The 15,434-nt window shown below is 36.7% G+C and overlaps 1 protein-coding gene across 1 annotated transcript in view; it reads right to left on the bottom strand.

Annotated features, from left to right (window-relative positions):
• The window catches only part of CORIN (corin, serine peptidase), a 134,801-nt gene that overhangs the window by 29,871 nt on the left and 89,496 nt on the right, over nt 1-15,434 (bottom strand). Inside the window, exons 7-11 of the mRNA XM_061993205.1 lie at nt 12,404-12,511; nt 10,729-10,839; nt 9,888-10,004; nt 6,770-6,868; nt 1,333-1,564 (exon numbers count right to left, since the gene is read on the bottom strand). Of these exons, the coding sequence (XP_061849189.1) occupies nt 1,333-1,564; nt 6,770-6,868; nt 9,888-10,004; nt 10,729-10,839; nt 12,404-12,511 (667 nt within the window). The remainder of the gene's footprint in view (nt 1-1,332; nt 1,565-6,769; nt 6,869-9,887; nt 10,005-10,728; nt 10,840-12,403; nt 12,512-15,434) is intronic.

Genomic DNA, 15,434 nt, shown 5'->3' with positions numbered 1-15,434 from the left:
TTTTAACCACAGAAAGAAAGGACTCACGACACAAAATTATTTCAGTCCGTCTAGATTAATATCCTGTCTTTCAAAATACCCAATGTCAAATGCTTCAAAAGTACCAAAAGAAAATGCACAATAGAAAAATCTCCTTTATTTTAATAATTTAAACATTTATCAAATATTTTTGCATGGAATCTTACCTGATCTGCTGTTCACTACAATAGTTTTTTCTTGTATCTGGGCTATTTTTAATCTAGTTATTTCAAACAATTTTCCTATTTTTTTTTAAATGGAATATTAACTAAAGCAATATGGGACTAGGAAACTCGATATTTTTTTCATCACTTTCTGCAAACACAAACATGCATAATGCTTAACAGCTGTTCTTTAAAACTCTTCCATTAGGAGGCTTTCATTATACTTCCTTATCACTAATACACAGATATGTATTATTGTCCTTATATCTGAGCTATAGCTCTCCTGATGTACTTTAAATCCATTGATTCCTGGTTTAACTTTAGTGAATGTGGTGAACAATCTATTTATCTTCTCACAGAAGATCACTTTTACTGATTTGAAGGCAATGATGTCTCCCCAAGTCTTCTCTTGTTTCAAGACTCTGCAAGCCATTTAACCACACCTATAGATCACATTTTCCAAACCTGTAATCATTTGTACACTCTCCTACTGTTTCAAAGAAAACTGTCCTTTATCTTTACAGGTTCAAAAATATTCAGTAGTAGGATCCCAGCCACTTATATTTATTTCATTTTTTTTCATGTCACTTTTAACTTGTCTTTTATTTAAAGTTATTATTTTTCTCTAACATTTCTTCTAGGACCTTTTTTTTATGGAAGGTATTTTATCCCACTCATTTCCCTTTGTCTTTTGACCAACAGATCTTCTTTTCTTGGATCCATTTAGGATGAATGGATCATTTTATGCTCTTTTGAGAAAACAATACATTATTAATCTTCTCAAATATTTCATTTCCTTTTGAGGAACTGTACAAAAAAGAGTCAATGTTAACCATGCTACAGTTACAGACTCTTTCCTCTTAGATCCTCCTCAATATCAAAAAGGTGACTCGCAACACTTTATAACCTCAGCTCTCTGAATGCCAAATTTTTATTTACAAACCAAAACCAGCAACAATAAAGTGATGTATATATTTTAAAAGTTGGATATTGTTAGCTGAGACATCTAAGCCATTTCTGTCTTATGTCCTCTGCATGCTCTCATCTTCCACCAAAGCTGATCCTTTCCAAAACCTATTGCAAAACATTTAGTTGTCATTTATCACACCATTTCTTACTCTCAAGAATTAAATGAACTACAGTATAGTACCTGCAAGGTGGGATACGTTGATTTGTCTGGAGGTCACATTTTGGTACTAAGATTGTACAGGCGAAAAACATAAGGTACTTGTAGCAGTTGGTCTGAACCAAGGCTGGGAAAAGAGAAGACTCCCAGCTGATAGAAGCCTCTTTCTGAGTCCTGTGGCCCAGGTAGTTTGGGTAGTAAGTATAGTTGTAAGGCAAGTTCATACAGAGTTCCAGAGTAATAGGTTCACATTGACCTTTCACAGAAAGAAAACAAAAAAGGAAACACAAAATGTTGTGAGACTAAATGAAATACCAAAGACTGGTATTCCATGTATAACCTCTTCTAGTATTTACCTCTAATCTGAGGATCACAACGCTCATTTTAAATACAGTTTTCCTCTCTGCTAAATCCTTGCATGCTGCCAATACTGGGCTATTTCTGTTGTCTCAAAATCCCTCAGCTCTAACTTAGGGGTATATGAGGTACATTGACTTCAACAATTCTTCTCACACTACCACCACTTTCTTTTATTTGTTATGAATTTTCCTTGTCCTCTCACATTGCAGCCCCAGATGAACAGGTCAGTTCACCTTTTGATTTTTCCCCAATAAGCATTTTTTCTTGATGTGTACAGAATATTACTTGTTTATCAACCCAAGTAAATGGACACAAAAGTACATTCAATGTTCCAAGCGTATAACTTAACATCATTCAAGACTAAAATATAGCAATGCACATATATCATTCTCTTTTTTTGTTATACCTCAAATTTGTAGAGGTTTAGGTGAAGTCTAGATGAAAATCTAGCCCTCAGTTTCAGTTTGTGCTCACTGCCTCTGGTCCCACTGGGCACCAAAATAGTCTGACTCTATCTTCTTTGCATTTTCCCTTCAGATTTTATTACAATGCCAGTCTAAACTGATCAGACACTATCATACATGGAAAACATCCATCATATTCAATATTGTGGAATGTGGCAGTGTCATGGGTTTGTTTGGAGCTGTTTCTGGTAATGGTGAAGGGACCATAATGAGGGCTCCCGTAAGAAGTTGCTCGAAACTTTGCCAGGCTCCGAGTCAGACCCACCTCCAGGGCTGAGCCAATTGGGAAACTCCACAATATTTTTTTAGGAAGCAGGAGCAAGAAGAGAAGGGTTGTTGTTTCTGGGAGGTGATGGAAGGAGTATGAAGGAGTTGAATGAGAGAGAAGCAGCCATTCAGACCCCACAGTCAGTGAAGGAAGAGAGGAGGTGTGCCAGACCACAGCCCCTCCCCTGCAACCCATGGTGAGGCAGCAGCTGTTCCCCTGCAACCCATGAAGAGTAATGTTGGATCTGAGCTCTGCCAGCAGTTCTTGGAGGACCTCACAGCAGAGAGCTGTGCCTGGAGGGACCATGACTCTGTGGCAAGGTGGCATTAGAGCAGAATGTGCCTGGGGTTCTGCTGGAGACCCACACTTTGTGAGGAGCTACAGTCCATGGGAATGACTCACAATGTTCTTAAGAGGTTCCTTAAGAAATTTATCCCATGGGAGGGAACTCACGTTGGAGCAGGGGAAAAATGCAAGTCGTTGTCCTTCTCTGAGGATAAAGAAGTTACCTAGACCATCTGTGTGAGACTGACCACATGCCCCCTTCCCTGGTCCCTGCTTCACTGAGGGGGAGGAGGTAGAGATATGGGGAGAAGAGAGCTGAGCTCGGGAAGAAGGGAGGGGTGGAGGAAGGAGATTTTAAATGGCTGGTTGTATTTTTCTCATCATCCTGCTTAATTTTTGCTTTCTGTCCTGTTTCTAGTTGGTAGTAGATTAAATTCATCTTATTTTCTTCTATATGTCGAGTAGTCAGGTCTGTTTTTCCTGGAACCATAATTGGCAGTGAGCCCTCCCTACCCTTGTATCTTTCCACAAGGCCCTTGGTGATCTTTTCTCCTCCCATCTCACTGGGGCATCTGCCATCCAACGGAAGGTGGGGGTGTGTGTGGGAGGTGAGTGAGGGGCTGAGTGGTGCTTCCTTACCAGCTGGGCTTCAAACACGACAGGTCAGAAAATAGTGCTTTGTGAAAACTGAATTTTCCCACGGGAATTCTCATGCCTTACTAAAGATGAAATAACTCTGGTCAAAATATGAACAGCAAAATAACATGAAAATACAATAGTGCTTCCAGATGTTATGCAAGAAAAATCTCTCTCAAATCATCTTGCTGTTCCATTGTGTATAAACAATTAACAAATAAATATTCATTGGATCAGAAGGGGAGAAAGAGAGAGATGATCCAAAGTCTAATTCAGATGATGTGGTATTCCTGTTGAGAATATGATGGGGAAGCATTTTCACTAAAAAGCGCCTGGATTTCTCATGACATGGAATACAAGTATTGTTTAAGAACTCAAATATCACATGTCAAAAACCGTTTTTCATTATCTTCTAACGTATTCCTAGACATTAGACTGTTTTCCAAAATTGCTGCCCATACATGCACTAGGATACAGAAATCTGCATTGATCAGGAAAAAAATTTTGAGCACAGGACAAACTGTTTTGAACCACAGTCCAAAGTTGGGTACTGACACCCACAAGGAAGATTAGTCCATGAAAGAAACTACACTTTCAGCTCCTTTTGAGAAAGCATGAATTGCAGTCACATTGCTTAGAAGACTGTTGCCTTTTACATGACTGTAGTCGCTGTTTATGAAAGGTAATTTGTTGTAGTTTTAAACATATGAGGAAAGGCTGAAGAAACTGGGGCTGTTTAGTCTAGAGGAGACTTGAGGGGGGTTCTCATTAATACTTACAAGTATCTAAATGGTGGGTGTCAGGAGGTTGGGACATCCCTTTTTTCTATGGTATTCTAGTGACAGGACAAGGGGTAATGGGATGCAGTTGTAAGACAAAGTTCCATTTAAGCATAAGAAAAAACTATTTCACTATGAGGGTGATGGAGCCCTGGCACAGGCTGCCCAGGGAGAGTGTGGACTCTCCTTCCTTGGAGGTCTTCAAGAAGCATTATGAGTAAAGAAGATTTGATACGGCGCATAGAAATACAGAAGCCTCTGTTTCTGCTGGCAAAGTCACTAATGCCCAAACAAAAAAGCCAACTCTTCAAATGGAGAAAATGAAAAGAAATGCCTCTTCTCAGAGGTACAGCCTGATAAAGCCATTGCTTCTCCTGCAGGCAGAGAGATGTGCATACACATTCTTCACTCCTATGAGCCTTCAGCCCATAGAGAATTAATCTCATCACACACATTTAAACTTGTGACTGGCTAGAGTTGGAGTCATTCCAGTCATTACTTATATCTCAATGAATACTCATGCCTTCTGATGATAAAACATCATGAAAATACAATCTTCAAATCTCAAAGTCAAGAAAAGATTACTTTAACAACTGCTTTCTTTGGAGATGCCAGGTTACCTCACAGTTCCAAGGGTTTTTAGCAGGAAACGCAGACATGGTCAACAATCAAAGCAACTTGATATGTTGTGGTATCTCATGTTTGATTTCTCTCTGATTAGTGTATGTTTCCCAAGATACGTTACGTCCTTTTCATCATGAGGAGGACAATCTCTCATGGGAGATAATATGAATTGCATGACACAGAGGAGAAACAACTGAGATAATTCAATGAATATATATGATATTTCAACCCAAAACCCAGAAATTCTTTGAAAAATTTAAATTTTATTAGAAGGTTTTTTTTAAAAAAAATAAGTGGATTGTTGTTAGTTTTGTGTTATAGGAATACCTTTCTTCCCATTTCATTACCCTTTCTAAATGTTTCTTGTGGGAGAATGATGGTTTGGTTCACTGCAAGCAAGTAAAAAAGCCCAACACCTACCACTCCACCTTAGAAGGCTCCTCCTCATTTGAATAGTTTGATTATGGATATGGATTAGGGGACAGACCTACACAGGTGATATATATAGCAGGCATCTGCTGTAGACCATCTTAGCAAAAAGAGGAGGTAGATGAAAACTTCTTCAGAGAGCCTGAAGATGCCTCATGATTGTAGGCCCTAATATTTGCGACAGTTTTAACCATGGTGATATCTGCTCGAAAGACAAGAAGTTGGTCTTTAAAGAGAGCCTCATCAGAGCACAGAAAAAAGTCCATTCCAATGCAAAACAAGGCAGGCAAGGTGGCATAAGGCCACCTTGGCTGAACATGGATCTCTTGACCAAACACAAAAAAGAAATACAGAGAAGACAGAAGAGGGGATACAGCACTTAAGTGGAATAGAAACATTTCCTGAGCATACAAGAATGGAGTTAGAAAAGCCAAGTTCAGTCACAGTTGAAACCAATGAGCAATATAAAAGACAAGAAAAAGGACTCTTGGGGCTGTGCTTTCATCAGGAGTTCGGACTAGTTGACCAAAGTGAACTAACCTCCTTCTAATGGTACTTATCATTCTTCCTTTCAAAAAGTTAGGTGCATTGATAGAAACACGTGAAAAGCACATATGCCCAAGCATGTTTTATCTCTACTGTAGCAGCATCTAAAGGCTTCATGAATGCTGCCTTTCTCAAACAAACACTTGTAGGTGACAATCACAACTTTGGAGACTGTGAAGTCTCCAAAGACTAGATAACCTTTACATATTCATTCCAATCTAAAGGAATAATATTATATCCAAACAAGCTACCATATAGTACCAGACTAAACCTTGCAGAGATAACTGCTCACTACAAAGGAATTATAAGATAGGTCTACACATTCACATGTAAGTGAAGGCAAGCTTGCTTATGTACCGATGTGACCTGATGTGACTCTATTAACACATCACCAAGTCTTAATTAACTGAAAATAATTCTGAACACAGTTCTGCCGCAGTTTCAAAACCTAGCCAAATATACTTCTTTCCACTATTTATTCACAGTGCTACATTGCACAAGTGAGAAAGAGCTACTTGGAAGCATAAGATGTATAGGAGGCTTGCATTGAGTTGTACAGTATAGGACTCAGAAATGAAGGTATGCAGTGTTGAAGACCCCAATCTCTGCAATATGTATTTGTCAGAGAACAACTAGTTTTGCAGTCTGAATGTTTAAAAAAAGGGCTAAAAGCTCTCAAGACCTCTAAACATAGTACTTTGTTTTCTTATATTTTGAAAACAAACCAGTAGCTTCTGCATTACACTTATGCCTTACATTTTCTGCTTTACACTATGTTGTTTACTTTATGTAAACACTCAATGTCATTAAGTGCTAATAAAAAAGTGCAATTGTAAACATGCATTAAGAATGCATAAAAAAATAAACAGAAGGGAAATTATCTTAATGTCAAATATTATGAGTATCTCTTAGTGCATCAATAATCTAGAGTTGTGATTAAACTTCTGCCCTTCTCAATACACATGCACATTACATAATAAATTAAAGTATTGCTCACTGTGTCCTACCCTGCATCTTCATTATACTCTAAAATTCCCTAAAACTGTGACAGTATGAAGCATGTGACTTACTGCAGTTCATCTGGCTGTTTCTCATCTCACAGAGAGAAGTTCCACAGGGATCAGGACAGGAAGTACATCTCTGGTCTCCCTCCTGACAGAGGGTTTGACCTGAGGAAAATTAGAAATTTACTATTATAATTATTAACCAGACAAATAAAAATTACCAGAGTGCCATGATGAGAAGACACAGAGTTTACATTACAATTAAGTATTTCCTTTACATACAAATAAGTACCATTCAGCATTTCAAGGGCAGTTAAGAAGTGTTGCAAGGAAAAAAGCGTGCAACACTGCTCAGATGTCATTTTTCTTTACCCTTATGCTTAATATAAGAATTTATAACCCAGTTTCTGAAAGAGAGGTATAGATCTCAGACAGCCATTTACCATCATCCTTTGTCAGATTATGAAAAATCACACAAATCAGACTTCAAAGGAAACAATAGGTTCTAGCTGAAAGAGAACACCCTCTGGAAATTATTCCTCAGTGACATTTAGTTAATCTGCTTCTCATTTTATGATTGTTTTTGTGGACAATAAAAAGCATCCTGAAGAAAGGTCGCCAGAGATGAAGCTTTGTCATTCTTTGGCTGGTTAAAAAGACAGTAACAACAAAAATAAACCCTAAAACGCTCTGGTCCTAAAAATGGAATTCAGAATAACTAAAACCAGCACTTCACCAAAAAGGTTTCTGAGCACGTTATCTGGGTAGTTAGTTTCTCAGAGAAATCCCTGGACTTCTCCCTGTCTCGAAGTGGTGAACAGTTTGGATTTTATCATCTCATTGTATTTAAAATAATTTATTGCAAGTGTTTGTATTGCACTACTGTCCATGAAAATGAATCATTCAGTGATGGTATCCTTATATTGGGCATACAAAAGATGCTGAAGAAACACCTTGGCGAGCCATATTAGAAAAATAATGTGATGTTGACAGGGAGATATTCCTAGACGCCATATCTTACATTTCCTTGAGGTATGAAGTGAAGGAGACCATTTTTCTCATTTGGATATAGATGAAGGAATATTCATTTGTATATTCTTGTATTATTACACAAGGTCCCTGCATCTCTCCTTATACAGGCAAGTGGCAAGTCACTATATCCTGACCTCAAACTTCTATGCTGATTTCACACATTTACTGTGTTTATAACAAAACTAATATTCCAGATGACTTCAGTCCTAACTTCACTGCTTCTGTTAGGCTCAACTAAAATCTTTGATTTGTAGGGCAGGGAAATCTTTGTATTAAGTCTATGCCCTATTACATTTTCTGCGCTTGCTGAAATGAACAACATAGATAAGAAACACAAAAGAAAGTTACAAACAAGATTTCTGCCTTGCTTTTACATCCACTTTGTAATGAACTAAGGTCAAATAATCCACATGAAGTCCAAATTCTGGCTATACATTTTCATCCAAATTTAAGATGGACAGGTTATGGGTGCTTAAAGGAAGATTTTTGCTCTACACAATATTGCAAAACATTGAGTTTTTTGTGCATTGAAGAATGAATAAAACAAGAAAAACTTGTACATTTAAAACCTTTGTGGTTTAATGCTAAGCAGAAAAATCTCTTAGCATGTAGGCAGATTACTGACTATATAATTATCATCCCATTCTACTCCTCTGCATTTAGTATCCTTGAATCTACATCTGTTCCTCTCACTAAGAAAAGTTTTTTAATCATTTCTTCAACATCCACAGAGGCAACACCTAGTGAAAACAAAACACATCATTGACTTCTAGCCCAGATCATGGATCACTATTTTCAGTAAAATTCTCTTTTACTAATGATAAATTAATTTAACAGGCTTAAGTTGGGTGAGTTTCAAGAGTTGAAATGGTTCCTTATAGAAAGCTGTAAATAGTTTCATATGTTTTAATTTATCCCATTCTCCTGTATCATCTCTTCCATATTAGAAATTATAGTTTTCATTATCAGCTACAGAAATGGAGGATCATAGCATAAGACTAAGGTTGGACAGCAGGAAAAGTAGAGAATAAAATCCTTCCACTTTGTGAGACTGCAGTGTCAGAACAAAGGACAAAACTTGGTCTTCAGTTTCTAGATTGCCACAACCATGACAGGAAGAAATTCCATGCAACATCAATTGCAATGAAGAATAATGATAATTTCTATGTTTCTGTTATTTTTTCAAATGCTTAAACTGGAGTAGGAAGATCCAGAGAATTTAAAATGAACAGAAGGGAATGAGTAGACAAATTTACAGATTTCTTCCAGACTGGTTTCCTAAAGAAATGAGGTTTACATAATCACACTATTTACCTTATAATAACAGGTATGTTCTGCTCCAATAACTTTTGAATAGGTTGGTCAATTACCACTATATCTGATAGCACTAGAGTGTTCTAAATACAATTAATTACTTTATTTCCTTCGAAGTAAGATTAATAAGAGAAGGGCATTAGTAACTCTCATACTGAAGGAAAAGCTGCAATCTGAAAATATACCTCACCGGAAAACAAGATAATTGTATGTGAAAAATACCTTTGAATACTGAAACCATCACATAATGACATTTCATTCTGAGTGTCAAAATGTACCACAGCACAAAAGCCTCTGGGAAACCACGTTTCAGGACTCAAGAAATTGCCGAGTTTTGTTTTCTTTCATACAATCTACCATGAGACAGCAATTAGGTAGCTGCAAAATCTTTCATGCTCACGTGTTTTTCTCTTAGTCATATTAAAACATTAGTTTATGAAAACACCCTTAATTCCCAAGGTCTGATGAAAAAAGGACTTTCATGAGAAAGTTCGTCCTCAAATAACACCAACTGCTGTGACAGTAGCTTCTAATTGCTGCAAAGTGAGTATGTATTAAAGTAATAACTGATCATGTAAGATACCCAAATATGCTATCATGTTCATTTAATATTTTCACTTTTTGAGTATTTATATATTAATTTTAAGAAATATTTTTGTTATTGTTATATTTGTAAGGACTAATAAAAGTCGACTTACAACATCCCATGTGAAAGCAGACACCAATTATCCTGAGTGAATGTTATTTGAAAGACAAAGTAAATTTGTCAGACAGCTTTAGCTAAAGGCACTTCAGAACAAAAGTTCAGTAAGAAAAGTAAAAGGAGGGATATTCTTACTTCCACTGCAGTTTTCTTCATCACTTCCATCTTTACAGTCATTGTCTCCATCACACTGGAATGCACTAGGAATACATTGCCCATTTCTGCACTCCACCAGACCTTGACTATGACATGCTAGATAGAAAAAAGAGATGATGTTCTGATCAACTTCTTAATGAAGGTCTGAATATTGTTTTTCAGTTACTTTACAAAGAGCTGGTAACACTGCCTAGCAAAGTCATTTAGACATTTTTCATTACATTTAGGCTGTGTTTTCAATAGCCTACAGCTGTGCTGATCTTTAACTACAGAGATTGAAACTATGTGTGTCCGGTATTAGCAAGAGGCCGAGATGATGCTTCAGCTTTTCCAAGGGCAAAAAAAAAAAAGAAAAAAAAAAAAAATCGCATCATTTTTACTGATAAAAGACATTAGGGAAAACTGTAGAATAGGGCTGCAAAGTGAAGCACTGAACAGCAGCAAGAATCAAAGCAACATATTTCTTCTGAGAACCTTAATCACACTAAAACACATGCTACTTCCCCAAGACTTGAGTTTTCAGTATTTTAGCGGTTTTGCAGATACTCACCATCATCATTTGAGCAGATAGTAGTCCAAACTGACAGAGTGTGACAGACCACATACAGGCACATCAGAAAAGTGTCACAGACTTAAAATATCTATGGTTTAAGATGTTATGCACATTCCTTCATTAGTCTTTAATCGGAACATCACAAAAAGCTAATTCTGTAATTAACAAGAAGCTGAAACAGGAGGCAATGCTGATATTTCTCACCAATGGCAACCAATGTTTAACTTGCTGCAGCTGCCTATCAGAAGGGAAAATTTTTCAACTCACAGCAATTGACTTCATCTGAGTTGTCTATGCAGTCATGGTCACCATCACACACCCAATCAGCTGTTATGCATCGCCCATCTCCACACTGATGATGTGTCACTGGATTACAATCTAAATAAAGTGCAAATTTGAGGACAAAAAAAGGGATGATAAATTACCATTTGTATAACTGATACTATTCAGCAATTGCTCTATGCCTGTAAGCTAATCATTCTTACTAATGAGCCACATTGCATTAGTAAAATGCAACAGAGATTTACTGTACTTACAGATTTTTTTCACAGATGGTAGGTACATATGAGTTCTATTGCCTATATAGTTAGTGATGCCCATGTTCCTTCTCTAAGGTGCATAGTTGATTCCATTTCAAATAAACAATTTTCTAAGATTAGTTAAACAGACTAAAACATCTTCTGGCTTCTCAACTCCTGGAGTGATTTTCAGTTAGTAAACACCTTCATTCGCTATCAGAGAAAATAATTCCCTATATTGATTTTTTTACTGAGAAGTGAAAAAAAAATTAAAATGTTTCTCAACTGCCATATTTTTGCACTTAATCAGAAACCATGTTTTTTGCACACACTCAGGATTTTCCATAAGAATTACCTCCAAAGAAACTACTTCAATCTTCATCTTACTCTTTCTACCTGAATACTTCTGCAAATAAAGAAAAGCAGTCTGTTGAGCAGGCTGACTTTACAAAAAAATAACTAGGGAGTGTAGATACAGTCCAGTATGCTAAATCTGCAATGAAATCTATTTATAGCCTATACAAAAAGTTAGATCTTAAATTTTATATAGAAAAAACTATCTCAAGATAGGAAGTCAGATTCATGTCCAGAAAAGTCTTTAATCAAAGTCAGTTCATAGAAAAAAGCACAAAACAATCAAAACTGACAAAACCAGTGAAGTATCTTAGAGTATGTTTAATTTGGAGAAGACACATAAAACAAATTTCAGAAAAAAATGTGCCTTAATTTTTAGGTTTTAAATTCTCAGTGCTTTTCCTTAGAAAAGGAACATTTTTTAAAAGTGATAAATATTTTAAATGTTAAAGAATTATTTTAGAGCACTTCATTTATCTCAGGTGTAGTATCCAGGAGCAAAAGTTACAAAAAATAAGGCTTTCAAAGTTTTCCAGTATTTACATGTGAAGATTATTCTTTCTCATGGCAAAACATTTTTTTCCTATGAAAGTTAAAAGTAGGTAGAAAGACAAATACAAGGAGGTAGAGGATACAAAAATGATTGAAAACAGAACTTGGAAGAAACAGAATTTGATTATCTAAATATACAAGTTCAATATGAAGTTTATGTAAAAAGAGTTCAACTATAAAATAGTTGGCATCACCAGTGTACAGCCTCTTATGGTTTGCTTGTATCAGAGTTAAATTGAGTTAAGTTATTGAGAAAGTAACCATAACATCTTGAATTAGTTTAAAACAAATTGCAAATCAGAGTATTTCTTCAAAATACTACTACTTTCAAAATCTGGATTAACCCAGAACTCTCCCAGAAATCTTTTAAATTTGCATTAAGAATTCTCACTTTTACTTTGCCCCAAAAGAATAAGCACAGGGTATATCACTCTTTGAGTAGTTCAAAGAAAAAGATTGCTGGCTTAGGCAATACTGCTATCTCAAAGACTTTAAAAAAGAATAAAACTTTAATTTACCACAGTTTTGCTCATCACTAAGGTCTCCACAGTCATCATATCCATCACAAACAAAGGTATAATTTAGGCATTTTCCCGTGTTGCAGTGAAATACGTCATCACTGCAGTCTACAAAACAAATGTTTGTAAAATGTTAACATGACATTGGAACATTCATATAAACTACAAACACTGAAATGTGTTGACTAAAACAAGATTAGCTAAAAATACAATTTACAGGTGTGCATTAAGACTCAGCGTACCAGTTTATTAGAATCTAATAGGGAAAGACAAGAAAAATCAAAAGCAATTTTTAGGCATCTTTTTCTGTTCCTACTGATTGCTTTTTTGCTCAATACCATGACGAGAAAGTGCTCTGGTTACATATATGGACCAAAAAGTTTAATCAATTTATACGCATAAAGTTCCCAAGAAAGTTGTGGGGTTCATCAGCTAGATTACTATAACAGTCTTCAGAATTTCAGGATATGGAACAGCTGGGCAGACAATCCCTCTTTCCCGTTGAAACTGTGCCACTGGCACCAAGGAAGTTCTTTGTGTCCTTTCTTATTGGGATATATGGATATTTTAAACAAGGTCTTTCCTGGATGACATACAGAAAGAGCTCCAAGAGAAACACAAGTTTCACCCCTCACCTGAGATGTTCAACCACTGAACAAAAGAATCATGCTACCACTTGCTCCTGTCCTCTTGGTATATGACTCCTGTGTTTATGATTGCTCAGTAGTCCCATTTTGAAAGAATGTTGTTGTTCTACGTATATTTAATACTGAAAGATACAGAACTCTCCCAGAAGATGCAGTGGGGTTTCTATCCCTCCATAAATGTCTGATAAATGTCAGCCAAGGGTTTTGCCTCCTAGATGAGTACTCTGTTTCTCAAGGCTTTACCAACTTCAGCTCTAGAACATGAATCACTTCCTCCTCTTCACCCACAGAAGTATTCATGTTTTCTACAAGTTTCATATAATCTTAGAAAGACCAAACAAAACTTACAGCACAATGCAAAGGACAATGCTTCAGCACACAAAATAAAACAATATGGCTGAGCCATGAACTTCGTAGTCAATAGTTAACTAACTTTAAAATAATAAAAAGCATGAAACAGTAAAGATCAAATCCACTACAGTAAATCAAAATATTTAAGTCCTAGATTTGTGTAAGTAAAACAATAGTTGACAGCAAAATTCTAAACATTGTTTTGAATATGCAACAGCATGAAATACTCTGGCAACCTGTATCCTTATTGACATTTGTAACTCTGGCAGTTCCTGTGCTTCCATTGCTCCTCTTGCAAATCAAACCAAGCTGTGTTTTTCTATGTTGTTTCCTCTGGATAAGTTTACTGTTTATTTTCCCTCTGTACCCCTATTCCCGTTTACATTATACTTCTGCAGCTGCAACAGCGCCCTTTAGGGTATAGCAGCTCTCAGGCCCACACAGTGTAAATAGAATACAAACTTCCTTGCAAGGAAACAAGATTCACTTGATGACAGTCTAACAGTCTTACCACATGCGAAGGATTATCTCTCTCAACCTGCTGGCAATACTCTATCTAAGAGTCCATTTGCCTTCTTTGTGGCAAGGACAAATTGCTGGCTCATGTTCACTTTGGTGTCCACCAAGACTGTCAGGTCCTTTTTTCTGCCAAGTTGCTTCCTGGCTGGGCAGCTCCCTGCATTTATCAGTACAGGGCGTTTTTCCTCCAAGGTGCAGGACTTGGCACTTCTCCTTGATGAGTATCATGAGGTTCAAGTCAGCTCATTTCTCCAGCCTGTTGAGATTCCTCTGGATGGCAGCATGACCCTCTGCTGTACCAGCCAGTCCCAGTTTGGTGTCATCAGCAAACTTGGTACATTCTGCCCCATCATCCAGGTCATTAAAGAAGATGTTGAATACATATGGAACTAGCATTTATCCTGGGGTAGTGTGCTACTTACTGGCCTTCCAACAACTTCATGCCTCTGATTGCTACCCTCTAGGCCCAACCATTCATCCAGTGTTCAATACACCTCAATTTTCAAACCATTTAATTAACATATCAGAATGAAATTAACATTTAATTAACATATCAGAATGAAATTAATTACCATGACTCCAATGCAGTGTACATCTGTGAGAAATCTATTTCTCCTCCAAAAATTAATTAGCAGCACCATTACTGTCATCCCCGCGAAAACTAGTTGCTTGCGTGCAGTTCTACATTGTGTTACAGCTCTTCCTCAGCAGAGGAGGCAGAGCAGGAATTCAACAAGGAGTGATCCTAAAGCACATCAGAGACCGAAGGAAAGCTGGAAAGGACAGAAAACAAACCCTTGGACAGGGCTCCACTGTAATAAAGAAACTTCATAAGGGTAGAAGAACACAGAAGAGAATTTGCTGAGAACAATAAAGTCCAAATCCAAGCTCAAAGACCCACAGTCAACAAAGGCAGTTTTCTTTGTGCGTCTTGTTCATTTCTATTCTGTCTTATGAAGTTTCTTTCAGTTTTCTCTTTTAAAGGACTATTTTCTTTTAAATGGATATTATTTATTTTATGTTCTAGTAAGGCTTGGTCTTTTACATTTAAAAGCCTTTTAACCTCATTTGAGAAGTAACTGCAATGAAAAGATTCTTCACAGCTGACTGATTCATGGAGAAGGCGAAGAGTCTTATGTGGTCTCTTCCCAGGACTCCATCAGTAGAAACTGTTGTTTTCCTGTCTAAGTTTCACTCATAAACAAACTATTGCTACATAACTTTTGTACAATAGAGTCGAAGTATTTTTCTTCATCTATATTGCCCATACTTTGTTTACAATTCTCATGCAGACAAAAGAGCTGCCCAGCAATCAACGGAGTAGAAATTAAGACTAGAAGTGACCCATATGTTTTTACCTAGCTATCCTCTTCAATGCATTAATACTCTAAGCTAAATCTGCTGCTATTGTTTCATATGCTCTGTTCTCCCCATCTTCAAGGTTAATAACAAAAACCTGAAAATAAATTTCATGCTATATAAAACTTTCCTATAAGCAAATATGGTCTGAGCTC

This window comes from Colius striatus, chromosome 3, assembly GCF_028858725.1.
Source record: "Colius striatus isolate bColStr4 chromosome 3, bColStr4.1.hap1, whole genome shotgun sequence".
NCBI lineage: Eukaryota > Metazoa > Chordata > Aves > Coliiformes > Coliidae > Colius > Colius striatus.
Note: the sequence above shows the minus strand (reverse complement) of the source record. Positions and strands in the feature narration are given on the sequence as shown.